This window comes from Diplotaxodon limnothrissa, linkage group LG11 (genome assembly GCF_057381915.1).
Source record: "Diplotaxodon limnothrissa isolate DT_005_m linkage group LG11, D_limnothrissa_male_GT1.1, whole genome shotgun sequence".
Classification (NCBI taxonomy): domain Eukaryota; kingdom Metazoa; phylum Chordata; class Actinopteri; order Cichliformes; family Cichlidae; genus Diplotaxodon; species Diplotaxodon limnothrissa.
The window spans coordinates 29,433,081-29,456,139 of record NC_140606.1 but is presented as its reverse complement, the minus strand read 5'-3'; the positions used below and the strand labels follow the sequence as shown (position 1 = coordinate 29,456,139).

The window sequence follows — 23,059 nt, the reverse complement described above, 5'->3', positions numbered from 1 at the left end:
TATATTGTCCATCTATCCAACTGATTATCAACTTCCAATCAAGCACCAGCAGATCAAACAGTGGACAACAGATCAAATGTCAGGTGTGTAAAGCAGGGATTTCTCAGGCTAAACCTTTCCTGAATATTAAATCGGAGTATGTATTTTACCCTATTTGCAAAAGTCAAACGTATCAGGTTCACATACATAAATTGACGCGAGGAGCATCGCTGCAATATTCCACACCTTGCTATCTATTTTAAATTAAATCATGGCCACCAGCACTAATTGGGCCTATAGGGACAAATAATTTGAAGTTCTGAAAAATAAGTGGTATCGCTGTTGGTTTTGTTGCCTTTCAGCTTTTGAAATTGACTCAAAATGTCTGAATCAATATGAGATGAGGGATTTGAAAACTCAGTGCAGGCGAACCGCGCGACTTAATCAAACTAAGAGAAACATTTCTGAATATGGAATATGACTGAGATCCCCGGTGTCCTGCACAAAAGTGGAAAAATATAGAAGATACTAAATTAATATGGAACATGTAAGGCTCCCTATTATCATGAACTACTTAGAGTCAAGTCTATCTGGAAAAAATTAAGAGGTTTGACATATTGCACAACCCGTTTACAGAGCCTTATATATGGAAGGTGCCCTTTTGTCCATCAGTTGGCTTCAACTCAGAGCAGCAATGGATGTCATGGGAATGTGCAACTATAATTCTTCCAAACTGACATGGAGACAGGTGAACATTTATAATATATGCAGAAAATGTACAACAGTTTGGGTTTGTTGGTCATGCTTTCCAGTGCGACTGGATGTATAAAACCTAGTTATTAGCTAAGTTTTTGTTTGTTTTTCAGCCAAATTTCATGGTTTTATTGAATTTCTGTGCACCAGCTCTGCTCTTTGTTTCTGCAGATCGATCAGAGTGTGTCCACAACAGAGGTGGGACACTTGATTGAGTTTGCAAACCCATGGTTGGGTTGGCTCTTTGGAGTGTTTATATGGGAGAAGGCCAAGTTTTCCATTTTGGGTGTGGAAGTAAGAAATGTTTTCCCTGCTACACACTGCAGTTGAGCTGGCTGTTGTATTAGCTCAAAATGCAGTACGTTTATTTAAACTCCTCTTCTTTTTTTTCTCCCCTTCAAGATGAAAATGTGACGCAGAAAGCATGCCGCAGCTTCCTCCAGATGATGATTCCAAAGTTGAGCAACGACAGCATTGTGAAGAAGACCAGAATTCGCACGCATTACTGAGATCAAAGTGCCTCAAGAAACCCAAATCAGGGTTGTCAACAACTACAAACACCGAGACAATAAGCTGTCACTGTCAGAGTTTCCTGCACCAGGAGTTGAAATATGACCTGGTGAATTTCAACAGTGAGCATTTTGCCACTTTTGTTCAATACAGCTACGCTGTGTTCAACTAGGTGGGTGAGAAGATACAGTAGAGTAGCATTAAATCAGTTGGTTTGGGTTGTTGATAAGCAGTGATTAGTTGACTTATTTTATACTCAAAGATGAAGTAATGAAGTGGCTCCATGATGTAGTGGTTCACACAATCATCTAACAAGTGAGGGATCGCCCATTACTGACCTGTTGCACCCATCGGCGTGTGTGGCAACATAGTGCGATTTTCATTCGTGCACAAAGATTTGGGGTAAAATAATGCACTGTTTATTTGCAGTTTATGCACCAGAATCTGTGCGATAAACGACATTTTTCTGACATATTTTGGAGAGATTTTTGCAGTGAAGTTCAGATGACAAGCATCAGAAATATTGAAAAGTCTTCATAGCGTCATTGTTTAGCTGTTTTTTGCTGAGTTGGGACTCTCGGTGTCTGGCTGATTTTTCGCCATGTTCTTGGTTTCTGAATCACTATCTGGTTTTAAAACACCAAGATGGTGAAAAGTCTCAGCTTGAGGTTTCAGACCAGATGTTCATTAATCAAAGGGTGATGTCCATTTCTAAAGTTCAGAAGTATTTTCTAGAAAATTGATATTTTGCCATTTTTGGATAAGAGAATACATTTCATATGTGGTAATGTTACCTTGTGTTCTAAAATATAGTGGACTGCATTTTATTTTCGAGGAATATTAATGGTCAAATGATCTGGAAAATAACCTTTAGTTGTACACCTGATTGACTGATCAAATGATCTAGTCTTTTCAGATCTCATTTAAGAAGAAGAATCAAGCCCACCAGGATACAACTCAGATTCTGGAAATGATAATGCAGCAACGGGTGCATTATCATTTCTTTTCCTAATGAGCAAAATGAATCTCCTCTGCTGCTACTTTGTCTGAGAATGCTTTATTTAATAACTTGAGGCACAATCAGATTTATCCATGGCTTTAAGAATGCTTCTGTGCCTCCATGCTCACCCACAAAATCCTTAGTGAACTCTATTAAAGGCCAAAAACTTACCAACAAAGCAAGCTCCATAAGACTCAGCAAACTATGTGTCCTCTTGTTTATTAAGACTTCAGGAATGTCAATAAGAGCATTTCTATACAGTAGGAAGGCTGTAGAGGGCAGCGCACAGACACAATGACCTCCCGCTATTCTCCTCGTTGATAATGACCCAGACACAGGCACAGGCACACTGCCCATCAGCCAGACCTCTAATAAAGCCAAACACTCTCTATCATCTACTAATAACCTCCATGCAGCAGTAAGAGTCATGGACAGGCCGGCGTCTTCTGAATACACGCCGGGGAACAAAGCTCCGAGCTGAAGTAGTGGAACGCATCCTGCTTATCGATCGGCGACTGTGCGCTGCCTGATGGCACACGGTGATAACGACATTCTTGTTCTTCATCCCCAAAACACACAAAGACAAAGAGTGCTGTAGAAAAGAAAACAACAGACAGACACACACACTCAGACACAGTGCAAAACATTTCACTCTAACAATCAATCCTTTGGGTAGACTCATTTGGAGGCTCTTGGTTGCCACGCTGCTTCACATCCTCAACTTCACACACAAGAACACACTTGCAAGGTTGGTATTTTTGTAAAGATAGGATTGGAAAACTCGTTAGTCTTTTCTTAATTGGTATAGAAATTCCGTCCTTTTTTCCCCCTCACAGCAACCTCTCCAGGGGAATGCTGATTAATAGTCCTCCAAGTCCTCATGATACTTCCCTCACCTCCTTGCACATATACACATACATCCTCGCTCCTACTCTCTGTAGTGCCGAGCCATCCATACTCAGCTTCACTGTTCAGCAGACGATCATTTCTTCACAAGTTTTCTCCTGTCTCTCCTCCAGCTTTCACATCACTGGCTCAGCCTGACAATGTATCCATACAGCTGGTCTGAGAAGGCTTGAAGAGAAAACTTATCTTCTACCCTCCTCCTCCCAGCTTGTCCCATGTCCCTGCGGAGGTGTGGCTCCCTGACGAGCCTCTCCATGGCCTTAGAGAAGGCCTCGGCCGTGGGCTCGCACAGGAAGCCCGTCTCCCCGTCTGCCACGCTCTCCAGGGGGCCCCCAGAGTTCACAGCGATAACGGGGCAGCAACAGTACATGGCCTCCACAGGAACTATCCCAAAATGCTCTCTGCTAGGGGTGTAGAGGACGGCGGTGCTGCCCTGCAGCAGTGCCACCTTCAGCGAATCTGAGGGGGAGCGGAGGAAAGTAACACAGTCCTCCAAGTGGAGCTGCGCTGCTAGCTCTTTCAGTTCAGTGTAGTGCTGAACATTCTCAGTGACGCGATCATCGTAGCCTCCTGCCACCACCAGGTGAATGCCTGGTCTCTGGCCAGGAGGAAGGCTGCTCCTCAGGGTTGCCAAAGCCGCCAGAGCCAGGCCTAAATTCTTCTTCCTTTCGTATCGGTTCAGAGAGAGAAACAGACAGGTAGTTCCCTCGGGGAGCAGTCCTTCCAGGCTCTGTGCTTCAGTGGTTGCCTCGTCAAAGGTACGCGTGTTGAGGGAGGGATAGAGGACATCTGTCTGGACTCCGCTCAGACTGCAGAAAGTCTCCCTGAAGATGCCTGCGGTGAACTGGCTGTTTACCAGAATCTAAAAGAAAGCGTAAAGAGATTTGTTCACAAAGATCTCACATAAATCAGAGGTATTTTAATTCCCTATAACATGAACAGCAGCATAAGGCCTTTGATCACCAAAAAGTCTAAAGTACAATCAACATGTCATCATATTTCTCTCAGGGGCCTGAGCTCTGACACCAGCTTACATGTGGAGATCAAATCCTTTCGCACCGGTGAATAGCTAAAGAGCTAAAGCAGTTGCGAGGAGAGAGAATTTACTTCTCTCAAACGTCTTTAGGCTGAAAAGCTAGGTGTGCTCTCACACTAGGTAATCTGTTCTGTACCCGATTAAATTGTATCTACAAAGTCCAGTTTCCTGGCCCATGAAAAGATGGGCTCATTGTAGTTGGACTACACAGTAAGTATTTAGTATAATTGCTTATTACACACAGGCACAGAGCGTCTTCAGGAACAGCTGATTGTGAAAGTCGGCAGAGTTAGTTATTGAAAAAAAAAAAAAACAATAAGGCAAGTGAGAGGATAGTGTCTCTGGACTTCCAAAAATCACCCCAAACAACCCACGAAAGCCATAAAATCATTCACTTAGTGCTCTGCAGGAATGCTTTTCAAGGTTGTACATCTACATGACAAAGTGTGAGAGAGAGAATCAAATTCAAAATGAGAGATTAATTTTCCACGGTGATTTAGCAAAACTCTTTTGACATAAAATGGTCAATCCCTTTATTCCATTAGTCTACAAATTAATTTTATTATTTTAATAATTTGTAATCAGATATGCACCGGATCAGCCTTTGGTAGGCCCACAGACTCTGATTGAAAAGTGTGCTGGGGTTTTTTGAACTTCTTTCATTGGTTCACTGATTGGTTAACATTCCTTACTATTTTTATTATACAAATGAAATAAAACAGTCAGTCCTGTAATCTGACCATATTGCTGTGTGTGATGTTACGCACCATATCAGCCATGCCTGTGGTTCGTTCCTCCAGCCAGTCGATGGGAGTACGGTAAAGCTTCTTCAGGGCCGACTTCCTCTGAGTCAGCAGCTGGTCTGGGAAGTGACAGTAGAACAGAACCTTCTTCCTGCGGCGACCCAGTCGTAACACTGGGATACACACCGACACCTGGGGTCAAAGGGAACAACGATAAGATCAAAATACAGAAAATGTGACATGTGCCCATTTAACAGAAGTGCAAGTCATAAAACGGCTGATTGTTTTTAAATGGTATTGTAGTGTTTAAAACACTGCACAAGGATCAATCAATATAAAATTCACCAAATCTGGAAAACAAATCCCACTGGACCCACTTGGAACCAGCAGGTTTTTAATTCCAACTGTAGCTTATTTAATGAAGCCATGTGTTTTATCAAGACAGAGCTTAAATATATTCTGCCAGCCCTCAAAGTTTCCACCCCATTTTAACAGTAAAATGTGCGGATTCATAAATATCCTAAAGCTAATGTACCAAATGTTTAAAAATAAATAAATAAATCTGCTCCTTCGTCTTGAGATGCTCAACTGGGAAGCACCCACTCACTGTTTTTCATTGAAAAAACAGCTAAGTGACAGAGAAGTTACAGTAAGTTATGAGACACAGTTTTCTCAGAAGAACTGAAAAAATATATGACAGTCATTCATGCTGCCTTTGCCTCCAAACGGGGTTTTAAAAAGCCTTTTTATATCCTCTCTCTTAAAAGGTTTCTGGCACTTATTGTGCAATACAATTCACCTGATCACAGAAGATGACATCATATTCCACACCGCTAAGGAAGACCAGGTAGAGGGCCACATAGATCATCCTCAGGTAGGCGCACAGGGCATGCAGGTAGCCAAACACACTGGTGGGTAGCCAGTCACCCACACACACCTATTAGAACAATAATAACAGGAGCAGTGACAAAATGTTTGTGTTTACCAGTGATATAATTTTCTTTAGTAGCATAGTGCACTCTAACACACCACAGGAAGTTCCTCATCGAGGGTCTCAGAGAAGCAATGTGTTGGGTCATAATGGGCCGTCCAGATCTGAACGCTACATCCCTGAGACTTCAGAGCAACGGCAGCATCAACCACCAGCCGCTCCGCTCCCCCAATACCAAGGTCAGGATGGAGGAAAACTACCCGTGCCATCCTATAGACAAGAAGGAATACAGTTAAAACTGAGATGAATAAGGGCAAATAGCTAATTTTCCCAAATCAGAAGTACAAAGTTTAGATGAGCAGCTTTAAGGTTAAAAAGAAGTCAGTGTTAACCTCGGGCACAGATTAAAGACAGATTAAAGAAAAAATACATTTTCTGTGGCATTCAAACAATCCAAAACTTGATGCTGATGAAAACAACAAACAGTTTTCTCCAGCAAAAGGTACACGAGATTCATGCATCTAATCTTTGAAAGATTTCAGGCCTGCATTGTTGCCAACTTGAAGAATCTGTCCTTGTGGTTTGTACCATCACTTAATTTATAACTTTTATCCCTGAAGGTACTTCAGAACTGTTGACAGCAAGGAAATACACCCACAGCTGCTGGCAACCACCCTGTCTGACTGTCACAGCCTCCGTCACCTATTTGAGGACAAACAGCTAGTTCACAATATAGCAGAGAGAAAAAGTCGAGCTAATAACAGGTTATTCCTGATTCAGATACCCTTTTTTTTTGCTTTAGATGACAGTTAGTACGATTATAAGCCGTTTTAGACGTTTGTTCAGTTATTATTATAATGTGTTATCCGTCAACCGCGGAATTAGTAACGAAACACAACCACATCTTTAGGTAAAATAATTTAGGCTCGGGTCTCCGCACTAACCTGTCCAAATGTACCAACCTGTGATTATGCCCGTTCAGCTGTCTGTAATACCGATCAACAGTCCGACAAAGTTACCGTTTAGACGCCATCTTGGCTCAAATCAAACGTTACGACTAGACTCACCCCGCTTCGTGCTTGAGCCACAATGGCTAGCGTTTCCTCCGACGTGACAGACACGTCTCTTTCAGAACCGAGGGTAATCAATTATTTGCCTTTGATTTAATGTACATATTTATAAACGAATTCAAAACATTAGAAATAAATATTTTTATAATTATTACTTAATAACTCAAAAATGCATAAACACTTGAAATGATGTTCTGTTGAGTGTGTTTTTTGTACTAAATGCGGTCAGTTACTCAGGCTTCTATCTGGTCGCCTACTTTGGTCTTGTGTTTTGCAGTCGTGTCCTTTTTAGACAAGCGTCAGCTTTGTGGGCTCTCTTCTCAAGTTTTTCACACACTGACTGTGTGCCGCTCCTCCGACGTGGACATCAGCTTGAAGAGCTCCAAAGCGTTTTAGCTCGCATCTGGACAAATAAAACAAAAATGGTAAGCTCCTCAGATCTGACTGGAACGGCTATTACTGGTCACGCTAGCCTTGTCCACCGCATTCATTCAGCACTCAGCTGTTAGCTAGTATGCTAACGTTAGCTCATCAATTGTAGACGTGGCTCTTTTAACTACGAATTAAAGGATCTCAAGACAAAGTTTCAGGCTATTGTAGTACTTAATTAAGTAAATGTTAAATATATGTGACTGCTTTAGAAGGAGATTTGGTACTTGATGCTTGATAGTAACCGTATAAGTACCCAGTCAGAGTCTTTGTAATCTGATATAGACGTAATATACACTTTAAAGCCAAATATAAGTTATTTATACACGAAGCATTTATTGAATCTCATGACAGAGTGCTGTAGGTTAGTTTTAGGTGTGAAAATGTAACAGATATGAAGGTTTGTGATTGAATGCGCTGTAACGTTGTCGTATATTTTAAACGTGCTGGTTATTTTCTAGCCTGGACCAGCAGCAAGTGCCACCAATGTTGGAGCCTCTAGCAGATCCCCCAGCAAGACAGTGGCTCCCCGTGCAGCAGGCTCCACAGTCAGACAGAGGTATGCATACACACACTTTATGTCATCAGCATTTTAAGCTGATGACAAAAGGGCACAGAGGGTGTCCTGAGGAATTGATAGATAATGCAGCCTTCATTGTCTCTACACCCAGTTTAACACCAGATTTTCTTTCTTCCACCATCCAGTGAGAGAATATCTTTTGTAAGAAAGATAACTGTGCTGCACAAACACCTTACAAAGCTTGCAATTACCCCCCCCCCCCCCACACACACACACACACACACACACACTCACTCAGTAGTGACCCATCTATTAATGTCGTCATCCTGTGAATAGGTGTTGATAATTTGTGCGCGTGTCTGTGTGCACGTGTGTGTCCACGTGTGTGTACGTGCGTGCTCCTTCCCATAGATTAGAGCAGATAGATGTTATGCTGTTGGCTTAATCAGTGTGTAATCAGAGACTCACTGCTTCCTCTCAGTCTCATTATTACCCATTACTACCACCATCTTCATTACCTCATTAACCTCTGTTTAATCTCATCCAAAGAATGAAGGAGCAATGACTCAGAGTGCTCTTTCATCAACAGCTGCTGTAGCTGAAATTAAATTCATAATAAGCCGTAGTGTATAATAGATCGCACTGTTGTTTTTGATTTTTTTTCCCCCCCTCTTCTGGTGATTTATATATGGCAGCCTAAAAGAAGGTTTTGATTTGGTTTATACAGTTGAATAAAGTTAAAGTCTGATGAACTTTGCCAACAGTATGATTGACAGAAATTGTGTTGTGCTTGTTTTTTAAAATCTAGTTTCTTTTCCATTCTGGAAAAGTGTTATAATGTGATGACATTTTTTAATTTTTTTAAGAAATAGCTGATTATTGGTAGAATAAAAAATCGTTTTGCATCTGTGTTGCACAGGAAAGCTACCAGCAGTGGTACACGCAGCGGTGGCAGGACCACGGGATCTGCTGGCACAGGCGGCATGTGGCGCTTCTACACTGAAGACTCACCGGGACTCAAAGTGTAAGTATAGTTTATAAAAGTTTTATAGCCACAAACCAATCCAGCGTTTGACATTTTGACTTTCGTACACTCGCAACTCCAAAACTAATCCTCAGGATTTCCGACACTCGCCATGTTTAATGGTGGGAAATTGGCCAGACGTGACTCAGCAGTAAAGCAGTTGATGTATTCAGCCTAATAAGAGTGTGAGTGTATATACACACGTAATTATGTGAGTAAAGTACACATTTAGAAAACTCTCAAACTTATATTCTGCTCCATCCTCAATGCCCAACCCCCTCCAACAGCAGAGGAGGCATCCTGCCTCCTGGCCATAGCCAGTCATTGGTTGATCAATGGTGCTGTGGTGGTTATTGAGTGCGTCTCTCCAGCAGTCGAAGGAGGGCACGCTCGCCGTATACAGTGCTGTATATCGAGTGCATGTTTGTTCCTGTGTTAGACGCCGGCCTCAAAGCTTCATTAAAGGATCCACTCTGAAAGGTCAACTCAATTACAGCCTTCTGACAGAGGGGGGAGGAAAGGGAGGGCCGATGAGGAGAGGGAGGGCTGATGAGGAGAGGGTTGGCATGGCAATGCTTCTACTTAGCCATGCGCTCCTCCACCCCCACCCCCCACTCAGAGCCTCCTTCAGAGATGAGAGCCCCTTCCTTGTTTCTAAAACTCATCAATAAAATCAGCCTCTCCGCTAAGACTCGCACTCTGGTTAGGGTTACAGCAAAGTGTGTGTGTGTGTGTGTGTGTGTGAGAATCTGGTTATTAATCATCGTCTCATTGTTGTGTGACAGCGGTCCGGTGCCCGTGCTGGTGATGAGCCTGCTTTTCATCGCGTCAGTCTTCATGCTTCACATCTGGGGGAAGTACACCCGCTCTTAAGCAACCCTGGCCGAATGACCTTTGACCCTGCGCCTCAGTTTCTTAACTCTTTGGACCTGGACCAAACAACAAATGAACCACCATACCCTCCCCACCTCCTTTTCTCTGCTGTCACTACAAACACACAAATTGGATTTTTCTGTACACGATCTTCATCTGCGTCTGACTCTGGTGACCACCTTGTTGCTCCTTCCCATCACTGTGTGCATGTGTCACACATGATGGGGTGAATGGAGAGAAGCGGTGTCGCTGTCCCTTTCAAGCAGCAGGAGTAGCCTGTGTTCACTCCAATGCTGTATGAATTAAGTGCAGTGCCCAAGGACATTGTTGTTTTCAGGCCCCCCACCAACATTTCTCCCCGTAGCCTGAATTACAATTTTTTTTTTTTTTTTGTTAACAGCATTTGTACAAAATGTGATTGTATTATTGTACAATTAAAAAAAGAAGAAGAAAAAAGTAAAAATTAATGTGTGTGTTTTTTAAATTTAACCTTACTTTGTTTGACTAAAAAAAAAATAATCTTTTGTTTTTCAAGTCATTTGAAGTTGAACGAGGCTTTTTGTACACTGAATGAGGGGACAAATATTCTCTGCCACGTTGTTAGTGACAAGTGAAGTTTTCTCACTTTTAACCTTCTGTATCCATTACCAGACTACTGAAAGCCGTGCGTTTTCACAAAAGGCATTTACTAGTGTTTGTTTCGACTAAAATTAAAGCCTTGATGGTGCTTTTAGATGGATAAAAACAAGGATATTAAAACAGAAATTGAAATGTTAAGTGTTAAGTTTCACTGTGATTGGCAGTCCACTAAACGCTTAAACAAATTCCAGCTACTTGTAATTTATCCGACTGAGGCTTTGGCTGTAATTCAATAATCCTATTTCATGTTCTTTTTGCTAAAAATTACATTTAAGATCATCCTTTACTCAGTTTTAATTGCGTATGCTTGCTGTACATTTAGCAACTGCTTAAAAATTAAGTTTGAGTCGATGAAAGTTGGCTTTTTAAGTTTGGGTCTTACACCCGACTGCCAAAAGGTTGTTTTTGGTTTTATTTGTACTGGCGGCATTAAATGTGTCATTCTGCAGACTATAAAATCTATAAATACAGGCAGTCACTGTGTAAACAGTGGCAGAAATGCCACAAGGCAAACCTTTGAAATCATTTCAGAAATTAAATATGCTTGCATTCCTTCCTTCTGCCTGAATGTCTCTTTACATTTCGGGGCAATTGTCTTTGTGAAAAAAGCTCATATAGAAACCAGAGAAAATGTAATTACAAAAAACACAGCTTGCAATAACTTTTAATGTTGACCAAACCACTAATACGAATATGTACATCTACATGATCACTAGATCCAAAATCTGTCCTAATTGCCCCTCCTGTGAATTTTGCCCAGGTGTGTTATTTTCTTCTCCTGAAGGGGGCGCTGCAGACTACTTTCTGAGCGCCACTGGCTCAGTAGGTACGAACTCACAAAGTTGTTCTCGCTCAGGGACAAGCACATTTTATGCCTAAGTAGTGATTTATTTAGCCCGGGCGAAACATTTTTAATGATATATATTTCTATATGTTCTTCTACAGCTACAGCTATACTTTATCATGTTGAGTAGATTTATATTGAAAGAAGTAGATGAGATAAATAGCTGGAGACACCAGTTTAAACCATGTGGATCATTAAAAAGTGTATTTTCTCTGGTTTCACTGATGCTGAGAGACCATTACTGACAGCTGCAGGCTGGATGTTTTTGTACTGTAGAAGAAGTTTTGGTCCTACGTGCATCAGGAGGTTTATCTGCGTTGAATATGTAACCACCAGCTGGCATGGCCTTGTGTGTGTGTGAGTCTGTGTGTGTGTGTGTTAAACCTAGCATTCGTGTCCTTTTCATTAATTCATTCTGTTGCTATGGCTTTACTTTCCATAAGGCTTCCAGTTCTCGTGGCAAACTCAGGCACTATTGCCACATCACTCTCCCTGTCCTACACACACACAAACACACACACGCACACTGAAAAATACACTCACAGACTCCACGGCCCAATTCACGGTGGCACAACACGGCAGTGAGCCAGAATAATTCAACATAATAGTTAAATATGGAGGAGCCATGGTAAAGCTGTCCCTCAGGGTTCAGGAGTCAAACGGGCCCGAGCAGCAGTGTGTGTGAGCGCTGTGACCTGTAGTTTCAAACTCCTCCTGACACCATCCAAACACGTCAGCTCAGCATTTCACTCAGGGAGGAGAAGGAGGTAGCTTTTATCTGCTCATTGCTACTGCTAGAAAGGTCACTGCATGGTTCACAGATCTGTAACCTTTGTATGTAAGGGCTAGTTTGTATACTGACAAATGAAACTGAATCTGTATTAAAGAAGAAACGCCATTAAAAAAAAGGCACATGAGCATCCAAGTGCATCATAGGTCTCAAATTACCCGCAAAGAGTCCTGAAGGGACATTTATTAAACGGTAGCCTATTTCCGATTTATGTATTCCCACTGCATATCAGATTATCTGATACAAGATGTATGGTTCACATTCATTTCCACTACATCAAAGTTGTAATTACGTGTATCTGCATGCTTGTTAAGTTACAGTCAAAGCCTTTATTTCCTGAACATGCACATGTGAAACGTGGTCTGTCTTGTGGAAAGAGGAGAAGGAAAGAAACGAAAAGAAGCTTTCTTCAGAGTGCTTCCTCCCTGTCTCTTTTTCACCAAAAACCCATTTCCTGTGAGAAAAAAACAAAACAAACCCACACACACATGCGTTCACAGGGGATGGTCCCTTACACTGAGAGAGGTGAGAGAGGTGAGCACATGTAGATACGCACACTTGAGGAAACCTGTAAATAGGTCACATGTGTTTTCTGTTCTACATGACACATGCAGCTCGGGGCTTTGGCATGGAGGTGAAAGAAACAGTCTCTGAGCCCGTGTCGCTCTCCCGCTCGTCCATCGCACACATGCTCGTGCCCAGAGGTGTCCCACCGCGCAGGCAAACACAGATTTGGGGATTTCAGGTGCAGCTGAAGGCTTGTGATTGAAATTTGTCCTTCCTCTATAAGACTAAAAAATATTCTTTACACGAGAGTAAAACTTTCAGCACATTTACATTTTTCCAGATTTTATTGAAAATCATGCAGGGTAATTGTATAGTCAGGGCAAATAAAATTAAAACATCACAGAATTGCTTTGTTTAGCAAAAATGTAAGAAACCGCCTTTTTCAGGCACAACAGCTCACAAGTTCTTCTACTTGACTTTTATTTTGCTTCCAGCCTTCAGTCCAGTCTACACTGAGGTAGCTGCATGGAGTGGAGTTCTTGCTTCTGTTTTTTGGGGGGTCTTCGTCTTGCAGTATAATGAACGCCTGGCTAATTAGATTGTGTCACTGAAAAATACTGGAGAAGATCTGTCGAGAGTGAAGTGAAGGCCGCCGGAATGACGTGGACCCAGCTGAAGAGAACGGCCCAGAACACAGTCCATTGGCGTGATGTTGTTGCGGCCCTATGCTCCACCAGGAGTCTACAGGAAAATTGAATTGACTGAAAAATACAATGTTAGACCTTTGGGTTAGCCGTTTGCTTTACACAAGTTTAGATACCATCAAGCTTCTATGTTTAACAGTTGGTGTCACAACAGAAGAAGGACCATTTTTAACCTCTTCAATAGTATTTATTAGTCTATTAACACACACACACACACACACACACACACACACACACACACACACACACACACACACACACAGTCTATTATTCCAGTCTCCATTAACACACTATTTGGTGCCCAGGCAACCATATTTTGTTTGTTTTTTAACACTTTTTTTTATTGACACAAAAATTGCAAAACTTGCAGCACAAAGTCTTTTGTTCACAGCTGAAAAAGAGTGAAACCAAGATTTGCTTGCTTTGAAAACTGCTGAGCTTGAAGCTGTCGTCCTGACAGCCACCTATCACGTGATCGACTGTCTCTTGAAACTTGTCTTCTAATTCTGTAGTGGTTTCGGATTGACTGGAAAGCCTTCAGTCGAAGTTTCCTCCAATTCCTTTTCGATTGTAGTCACCTGGCTTTCTTTGTATTTGATTCTAAAGGAAAATGCTTAACTTTCAGTGGTTCTAACGATCTGACCATATGCATTTCTCTGCAAAAATCAAGACTCATTTGAGCTTGCATCGTTTTTTAAATCTTCTGTCGTCCCATTTTGGTGAGCTCGTGTGAATTCTGTTTGTAGCTGATGCTTCAAGATTCAACGTGTTGTGCGTTAAGAGATGATCTTCTACACAGCTTGGTTGTAATTAGTGGTTATTTGAGTTACTGTTACTGTCAACTCCAACCAGTCTGACCTCTGACATCAACAAGGCGCTGAGAACTGACGCTTATTGGAATTTTCTCTTTTTCGGACCATTCTCTGCAACAGGGTCAGAGATGGCTGTGTGAGAAAGTAGATCCAGAAGATAAGCAGTTTCTGAAATACAGTTTGAACTTAAGCAGGTCATCTCGGCTATGTCTACATGCCTAAATGCTTAGTTTTGCCACCATGTGATTGGCTGATTAGATTTTTGCATTCACAAGGGGTTGAACAGTTGTATCTAAAAAGTGGCTGGTGAGTGTACTCATGCTACAGACAGAATCACTTAAAATGCTAGGATATAAGGATATAAGTTACAGTCTATTCTAACAGTGCTTTGACAGACAGTCTGAAGAAATCAATAACGTTCGGGACACATGTATTAGCTTCCAGATTGTAATTTTTGTCCACTGTTTATTAATATAACTCAGAAATCTGCATTGTTCTTTAGCTTTTGGTGATCTAAACTCTGTTTATAACCTCTTGAACCACTTCGGGTCATTCACTTCACTTTAACTGTTGAAATTTCAATAAAACTGGGGGTGTTTGGAAACTTTTGACCAGCCGTGCATGTCAGGTATGAGCATGTGTGTGCATGTGCGTACTTTTTGAGCAGATCACATGGTTGATAAAGCGTGCAATGGCTGGACGGGCGGATAGAATCGATCCAGACTTTTTGACCAAGTGAATCCTGAAGGATGTCCCAAAAAACTGAGGACTGGAAGAGGTTATACTGGGACACCTGTGACAGGTAATGGCAAATGTCTGAAAACTGCTCACAAGCCAGTGGGCAAGCTCACTTTTAGGTGTATTGTTTTAAGTAAAGGTGATATCCCATTTTGCCCATTATTATCGTTATTATTTCTATTTGTATGTTTTACTGACTTTCCATACTGTTTCTGAATTTAAAAAAAAAAGAATAAAGGAATAATAAAAATAATATAAGATAGTACAGAAATGAGAAAAACCTGTCATTTTATATAATCTGCATTTTTATGAATGAGATTGCCTCATAATATTAACTATTCATACATACTATAACTTGTGACCTTTAGAGTTTGTGCCAGTTTAATATCTTATTGACTTCATCATTAATTTCACTTATGCTCTTTACCATTATGTGCGCTACTTTTATGATACTTTTTTTGTTATTATCCACTTTAAAGCACACTTTGTAGACCTAAATCTTTACACCAGTGCCTGGAAATTCTTCCACAATAAAGCATTTTTACTCATAGCAAATGCGTGCAGCTGCTGTGATCATAAGACCGGTGACTAGTGTAGCAGTCAATTGGACAAACAGTTTGTTAATGGCCAGTGATCAGTAGCACAGTCTGATCTGCTGAAAGGTGAAAACTTGTTCGCTGTAAAATAATCTGACTCCATATTCTACCATCCACGGCTCAGGGCTGATGTCACGCAGCTGTATATGGGTCGGGTAGGTGGGTGGGGGGATTGAAGCTGAGAAACTGAGAATTTGTGAATGTGTATATGTGAGCCAGCTGGACCCTCCCTGATCCTTCTGGACTTAGATCTACCTTCAGAGAAATAGGAGCGCTAGGGTGAAAGCCAACACTTAGTCAGGATCAATCAGTACCTCATCTCTCTCTCTCTCTAACCCTCGTGACACACACTCACCTCGTGCTCAATGCATGAAATGTGAAAGACATAATAACTCATATCAGATTTGATTAAAACTTACTTAACCAGTGCTGTATGTGTAGGAATAAAAGCAATATGTATATATAACTATTTAAAGTCAGAAGTGATTTTTATTTGGTTCTAATTATTGTGATAATTTTTGATGATTTGCATAGAGGAGTAAGACATCTCACTGCATTCTGCAACATTAAATAAACGATATTCGATACTGTTCGATATTAGTCACGAATCTGCTTCTAAAGCACTTCTTTCCCCCTCAATTTAGAAATAGCTATGTTTTAAGATTAAAAGAAACGGTCTACTCAACTTGCTCTTCAGCACAGATAATATGAGACAAAAGTATATGTACGTTAAAAAAAACTTTACTTCTGTTCATTAAAAGCAAAATCGCAAAAACAAGATTTACCCACAGCGATCTATTCAGAGAAAATGTCCTGTTGCATGCTGGCCATTAAAAGTGGCATGATAAGGAATTGTGATGTATCAAATATATATGATCCAGGACAGAGAGGGCAACATCTGTGTAAAAGAAAGAAAATGTTAGCAAAAGGAGAAATATGAAATACGAGACAAGAACTTGTCTAAAAATAGAAACACAAGTCAAATAGAAAAAGGAAATTGAGATCTTCAACGATAAAACTCCAACCGTTGAGTTAAAAGCACAAGGGAAAGAAGACAAATATACCTGGAGTTAAAAGAAATAGAAGTAGAGCAGAAAGAAGCTGTGAAACAAAAAGAGATGAAGGAGCACAGGGTGCTGAAGAGAGATATGAATAACTACAGGAAGATGGAAACAAGTGGAGACAGTCGATGGTGGGAGAAAACCAAAAGAAATTTAACAGGTCTGTTGCGATTTAACAGGATGGAACAATGTGGAGGCTCAACTACACATATCAAGATCAGAGCTGAATAAAACTTTAAAGGAGCAGCAGGAAACCAAGCGCTGCTTTCTGATGAGAAGGCAGCAAGTGCAGGGCGAGGGATCAGCTGCCATACAGACAAAAAAAATGAAGCACAGGAAGACAGTGATTAATAAAACACCACTGCTCAGCACGCTGTACCGACATTTTATTATAGTCCTAGTGTTTTGCTTGTTTATGATTGCTGTAGTAGGCATGCGCACGGGGGTGGGGTGGGGGGTGGGGGTGGGGGGGGGGGGGGAGACGACAGGGTATCCCGACACAGAGGAATTTTGGTCTCAGTGACCTTTTCACACACATCCCCATCAGCAGGATACGTCAGGCCAGATGATGCCCCGCGTGATTGCCACAAGCACGGAGAGCCAACTGGGCTCATTCACTTAACACCCAGCAGTGGAGCAGATCAGACTGGACTCTAAGGGACACGGTGGATGAGGCTGGGCTAATTTAGGGAGGAGGGTGGGGTGACTGGGGGTGAAACCATTGTGCTGAGTGTCTCAGATGTCCGCCGTGTGCTTTATAATATTAAAGACACTTGGGCCGTGTGTGAAAGGGTGTGTGTAGTCATGTGTTTTGTAACTGTGTTGTTTATGTGCAGTGTATTTTTAGGTGACTGTATTTTCCACTCCTTGTGCAGCGCTCCAGAGCAGGGGAGAGGTGAGGAGGAGGGAGGGGAAGCAAGGGGGACTGTACAGTATATATATATATATATATATATATATATATATATATATATATATATATATATATATATATATATATATATATATATATATATATATATATATATATATAGAGAGAGAGAGAGAGAGAGAGAGAGAGAGAGAGAGAGAGAGAGAGAGAGAGAGAGATACATATAGATACATGTATAGATATAGATATATATCATCCTAAGCATACCTTGTAGATAATTTTGCCGCCTTCCCTTCTTTTATTGAGTCAAATATTACTGTGTGTTTTCATTTAAGCCCACAGTTGTGGCAAAAGCTATTTACATACTTTTGTATATAGGAATATATATGTGGATCCAAGTCTGTGGCAATTTGTTAATTATTCATGACAGCATTCAGGATATCAGTTTCTTTCTTTCGCTGTCTGTCCCAAAACCATCAAGCTTGCAGACTGCAACCGTGTTGGTTTTGTGGTCTGTGATTTCATAAGCTTTCCACATGACGAGCACGAGAGCTGCTGCACTGATGAATGAAGAAAGCAGTCGCATACAATGAGAGCAGGCTTCAGTCACATCCGCTGGACAAACACTGAACATGACACTCGCACATAAGTAATGAATAACTTCACTCGCTGCCGACTCCAGCTATAAATTAGAGATGATTAAACATCATCTATCTCGGCCGCTGTGCTTACCATTCATCTAAATGCTTTCCTAAAGGGCTGTTTTAAAACACTGTCCGGTAGGTTTCTCTTAAATTAAACCTGCTATTAGAGAGGAAGCCGGCTGTAAACACAACACTGACATATCAGGCTACCGTATAAGGCTGTTACAAAACGGTCACCAGTTTACACATTCAGCAGATATGGAGCAGTGTTTGTGTTTTTACCACACAGTGGCCTCCAGGCCTGAAAAATGACGTGAAAGGGCCAAAAACTGCACTTCCGCTAATGACCACTTAAAGGCTTGTTTCCCAAATTAAATTACACACCATCAGGCAGAAATAAACACACCAATGGTCTAGTGCTAATAATTATCTTGGTCTCTATAATTATGTACAGGTATAATTCTAACTTCCCCCTTCATAAAAACTGCACATGGTTACATTTTTTATTCATCCCCTTCTTAGATTAATGTTTGAAGTTAGGATTAAGATGGGTGCGCTGAATAAGCACAGTGAATTTTAGCCGCTAGTTTTTTGATAACTGCGGTCACTCAACTAAATATACTGACTGTGTCTGTATGGCTTGTGCTTACTGAAGCATTTCTAATTCTGCTGATTTTTTTTGCAAATAACATGGCTCCTTTAAATTAGTTAATATAGGTTAGTGCACCTTTAAGAGTAAATTCAAAGTCATTAATTCTTTACCAACCATAAACACAAATTTTCTGGCATGCAAACATCATTGTGTAGCCCAAGCCTATTCAAATGGTGGCCCGCGGGCCAAATGCGGCCCAGAAGCAACCTGCGAGTGGCCCTGCCTGTGGTCCTGGCAGAAACACAGAGAAAACCCAAAAAATTAATTCATTAAATAATTTTTAAAAAATTAAAAATTCCTACAGCGTAGTGTAGACTGTGAATGCAATACTCCTAGTAGCCTAGCAATATTTAACCCGCAATGCACCGTGATGTAAACATATTAAACAATCATCGTAATATATGATGCGACAACAGCATGTCTTTCTCACTCCAAAAGCGCAAAATTGACAATGAAAACTGTCGGTTTAACCCTGCCTGGACTGACAAATACTTATTCATTTAATTAGTTTAATAATCTTACAACCGGAGTTGTACGACCATGGTGAGGGTCCTGTACAGCCCAAGAGAGAGCTGCAGCATCTTCCCTTCGTGTTTGCTTCTTGGCGAAGAAGAAAAGGCCTTTCACAGATTCTGAAACAGTGAAATACTGCATGCTGGTCGTGGTGGATGCGGTGAAAAGTGAGTGTGACATCTGCTATTAAAAACGTACCCCTGTAGGACAGTTCAAATATTCGTAGAGTTGAAGCTCTGGCGTCAGACGAGTTTGAAATGCTGTTAGATGACCTGAAGAAAACTGATGTAATGTCTATAGCAGGAGATCACAGACAGAACTGATAATGCACAGTTATGCGTACATGTCCGTTTTTTGGATGGGAAATTGCTCGGCTTGCTACCGTTAGAGGGACACACAGCTGGCGAAATAATGTTTGAGAAGATTTAAGCTCTTTTTGAGGAAAATGGTCTGGATATGAAGCGTGTCTGTATACTTGTGACGGATGGGGCTCCATCCATGGCAGGAAAAGCCAGTGGTCAGCGAAATATTTATTTTAATTTGAAAGGGAATTATCAAAATGTTTTTTGTTATTATTATTATTATTATTTCAAATGTGCAAAAAATAGTTTAGTTATAGCTCCCTTTTTTTAAATGGACCTTTTGGTGTGCATTTGTGAGAGGTCACCACCAGATTTACAGGGGAAAAGGAATAAAAAAAATACTTGTTTTTCAATACAGTTGTGTGGGTTGGAAATTGATCATGATCTGCTGCTTACTGGCTTCATAAAAAAAAATATCTGGCCCAGATAAATTCCTCGGTTTGAAAATCTGGCCCAACTAACTTCGTAGTTGAATAGCCATGGTGTAGCCCCTTTATGCTTGAATCTCAGAATGAGTAATTTGCATTTTGTAGCTGTCACATTCATTCAGCTATGTACATCAGACAGGTTACTGCATGCTATCTGTGTATGCATGCAGCAGGTGAGGTGAACATTGGGCCATCCCAGGTTTTCAAAGAGCGGAAGTCCTTATGGAACAGAGACGTAGTGTGCATCACGTTCTCATACACGGCATACCCCCAGAGTCAAATATAAACCAACATATGACCAACACTGATGCTTTGTTTGTGGATGAATCTCATGATTGTATGGCCACCGTGCTCAGATGATTTTATATAACAGACTTTTACGAGTATTCCTTGCATTTCACTTTTGGCCTGTAGTCAGATTTGTCCACGTGGATGCGAGGAATGCTTGCTGAACTCATTTACAAACTGCAATGTTATTCATAATTCTCCAGCACAGACAACACTCAGCTAACCTCTCAATAAGTATCTCGCTGTGAGCCAGAAAGCAGCAGCTGCATTTTTGACACACTACCCTGACTTATATGAATGAGTTAAATGAGCTTGTCCCCTCTTACTGAGTGAAACTGTCATTATTATCCAACCTACACATCTCTAAATTGAGTAAATTACTGTATTTAGCAACAGTAAATAGTAGAAATTGATTTATTTGTTTTTACTTTTACATTTTTGTAATATAGCCTTAATTTCCCCAGTGTGAGATTAATAAAGTCTATGTCTATGTGTACAGTTGAGTTCAGCGTTTCACACTTTTATTAGCATAGAAAAGCTAAAGTTCTGCTAAACCAGTTGAACATTTGAAATAAAATCTTTGTTTAATGAAATATTTTCAGCATCACAGGGTTTTTAAGTGAAACTATAAGAGAATTTTAAAAGTGAAAATGTTTCTTTGGGGAAACCACGAACAATTCACACGCTGTGCTTCATATATTTATACTCACACTTGCTTTCAAATGCTTTCATACATGTCAGAAACTGAGCGTGGAACCCAGTACACCGAGTACACCAGGATAGTTGATAAATGCTCAAATGAAATGCCTCAAAGTTGTACATATTTGCAGCAGTTACTCTTAACAACTTCCTCATCCTCGTCCTTACACCTCACTGCTCTGGGCTCCCGCTCGGCCCCGCTGCTCGCCAGTTGCTCGCATGAATAAATGGATGAAAAGCAGGGCAGGTAAAACAAACCCACAGTTACAATCTGCTGGGGCAGAAAAAAATGCAGACTTGCAGATTCTTCTCACAGACTTTTGTCACGGTGAATGACTGATGACAGTAAGCACGATACACATGGCAGTTGAGGCATATGTGTGTGTTAGCCACGAGCTCAGGACTTGAGCCGTTTCTCTATATATTATTAAGAGGCTGAGAAATACACGAAAACACTGAAGCTCGTCTTGTTTAGCAGACAACTCGTTATTCTTTGATGAGAGTGTTTCATATTGATGACTGTGTTGTGAGTCGGTGATTTGAAGCCAAAGAGGAATAACTTTTATTCCACTTCTTGTTTCGGGAACTTAACAATGACCTTTCGCATGTGCTCACATATATGGTTTAACAGTTAGACTGGATTAGTCACAGATTTAAGAGGTTAAAGACAGATAAGCACAAGCTTTGAAGTCCTGGCTCCAAGTTATATTTGGATGTCACATCTAATATCATCACATGGACAGTGAAGCTCTATTATTCATGAGATCAATTCTGAGATTCAACCAGGCCTGATATATGGCAACCTGCCCCCCTCCACCCCTCCGGCTCTTCCCTCAATCCCTCCATTGTGCCTCGTCAATATGTTTCAGAAGATTATTTTTTCTCTTTTCTGCTGATTTCTGCTCATTATGAACGTGATAACTGAGGGTGTTCACCTCCAGAGAAGAGTGGAAACCAGCGCCTGGCTTGAGTGTGCAAGGAATGTGGAGGAGAATGAGGCGGCAGGGCACAGGGTAACAGTGCTGGGTGAATGGAAGACATCAGAAGCATTACCAGGGAAGAATAAACTTGCTGAATGCTACACACTTTGTAGATAAAGATCAAGTTCCTTTGTTTGAAAAGACAGGTTTGTTTTATAGATGCATAACTACAAACTTTTTCTTTTTTTCTTTGAATTTCATTACAAAGTAAGGGATTTCACAACTTTGGGAAAATATAAAGATACGTTATCTGTCTATCTTACAATGTTCTACATTTATATTACATTAAATAAATCAACAACTCTGTAAAAGTCAGAGTTACTCAGATATTAAAAGAACAATATTATAATTCCTTTCCACGAATACTCCCACGCTCAGCGTTCCACCTACACACAAATATTTGTATCTTTCCATGTGGAAAACACGTGTGCCAGGAGCCAGACTGACAGGAAATATGCCTGCATGCTACAATATGCCTCCAAAGCGTCAATGAATATTCCGACCTTTCAGTACAATAACCTCACACCATGTGAAAATATCATCTGGGAAGGCTTGCTGTATCAAATACTATAGAAAATGGCATTAATGCCACACTTGAGTTTTGGCGCTGATAATGGAAACAGCGATGGGATCACACTAGAGGCAACACTCACTGACATGTTGGCCTTTAAGGCCGTGACTACGCAGTAGTCATCAGTTGTACTCAGTGCTCAGTCTGCACCCATCTACATTTCTGACTCTTTGGTGTCGTACACAGTTCTTACTTCACTGATAAGAGCTGTCTAAAGATACGGAAACAGCTGTCAAAGTATTTGAAACCACCTTTGTAGTACAGTAAGTGTCACATTTTGTTGTGATAAGACAACATGAAGCAGGGTTCCTCAGCTGGTAATTAACATGTGCTTCATTTAATCAAGCATTTCACCTGAACTATCAGTGAGTCTCAGTTGTCACTATGCAATGTATGCATTTTACCTGATAATCAAAACAAGTATTGAGGTTAAATATTTAAGGATCAAATTTGTGGATTTCTTAGTTTTTTGCATATTAGTCACACTAACATGTTTCGGATCATCAAACAATTTTAAAATGACATAAGGATAAGGTGAGCAAATGGAAAAATGCCGTTTTGAAAACTTTCATTTAGTGAAGGAAAA

General features: G+C 40.8%; 3 protein-coding genes across 3 annotated transcripts in view; 1 reads left to right on the top strand and 2 right to left on the bottom strand.

Moving 5' to 3' along the window:
• Nucleotides 1–2,342: 2,342 nt before the first annotated feature.
• alg2 (ALG2 alpha-1,3/1,6-mannosyltransferase) lies at nt 2,343–6,902 on the bottom strand. The gene is made up of 5 exons (XM_085365687.1): nt 6,821–6,902; nt 5,957–6,128; nt 5,727–5,864; nt 4,952–5,119; nt 2,343–4,010 (listed from the first exon to the last, which is right to left on the bottom strand). The coding sequence occupies exons 2-5, from the start codon at nt 6,125–6,127 to the stop codon at nt 3,270–3,272; spliced, it is 1,218 nt and encodes a 405-aa protein (XP_085221813.1). The 5' UTR covers nt 6,128; nt 6,821–6,902; the 3' UTR covers nt 2,343–3,269.
• A 325-nt stretch (nt 6,903–7,227) lies between these two features.
• sec61b (SEC61 translocon subunit beta) lies at nt 7,228–10,435 on the top strand. The gene is made up of 4 exons (XM_085365686.1): nt 7,228–7,353; nt 7,819–7,916; nt 8,797–8,901; nt 9,687–10,435. Exons 1-4 carry the CDS (start codon nt 7,351–7,353, stop codon nt 9,772–9,774), a joined length of 294 nt encoding a protein of 97 aa, XP_085221812.1. The 5' UTR covers nt 7,228–7,350; the 3' UTR covers nt 9,775–10,435.
• A 2,656-nt stretch (nt 10,436–13,091) lies between these two features.
• LOC146623109 (uncharacterized) overlaps nt 13,092–23,059 on the bottom strand; it is a 68,138-nt gene continuing 58,170 nt past the window's right edge. Inside the window, exon 4 of the transcript XR_014906570.1 lies at nt 13,092–13,315. The gene's annotated coding sequence lies outside the window, so the exon portion shown is untranslated. The remainder of the gene's footprint in view (nt 13,316–23,059) is intronic.

Bases quoted from the DNA above. Each gene is read 5' to 3' on its own strand.
- alg2 (XM_085365687.1), bottom strand. From the start codon at position 6,127: ATGGCACGGGTAGTTTTCCTCCATCCTGACCTTGGTATTGGGGGAGCG. The intron at 5,865-5,956 runs GTGTGTTAGAGT...TTGTTCTAATAG, and splicing joins TCGATGAGGAACTTCCTGTG to GTGTGTGTGGGTGACTGGCT. The intron at 4,011-4,951 runs GTGCGTAACATC...GCTTTCTTTTAG, and splicing joins CCACAGGCATGGCTGATATG to ATTCTGGTAAACAGCCAGTT.
- sec61b (XM_085365686.1), top strand. The intron at 7,917-8,796 runs GTATGCATACAC...TGTGTTGCACAG, and splicing joins GGCTCCACAGTCAGACAGAG to GAAAGCTACCAGCAGTGGTA. The intron at 8,902-9,686 runs GTAAGTATAGTT...GTTGTGTGACAG, and splicing joins GACTCACCGGGACTCAAAGT to CGGTCCGGTGCCCGTGCTGG.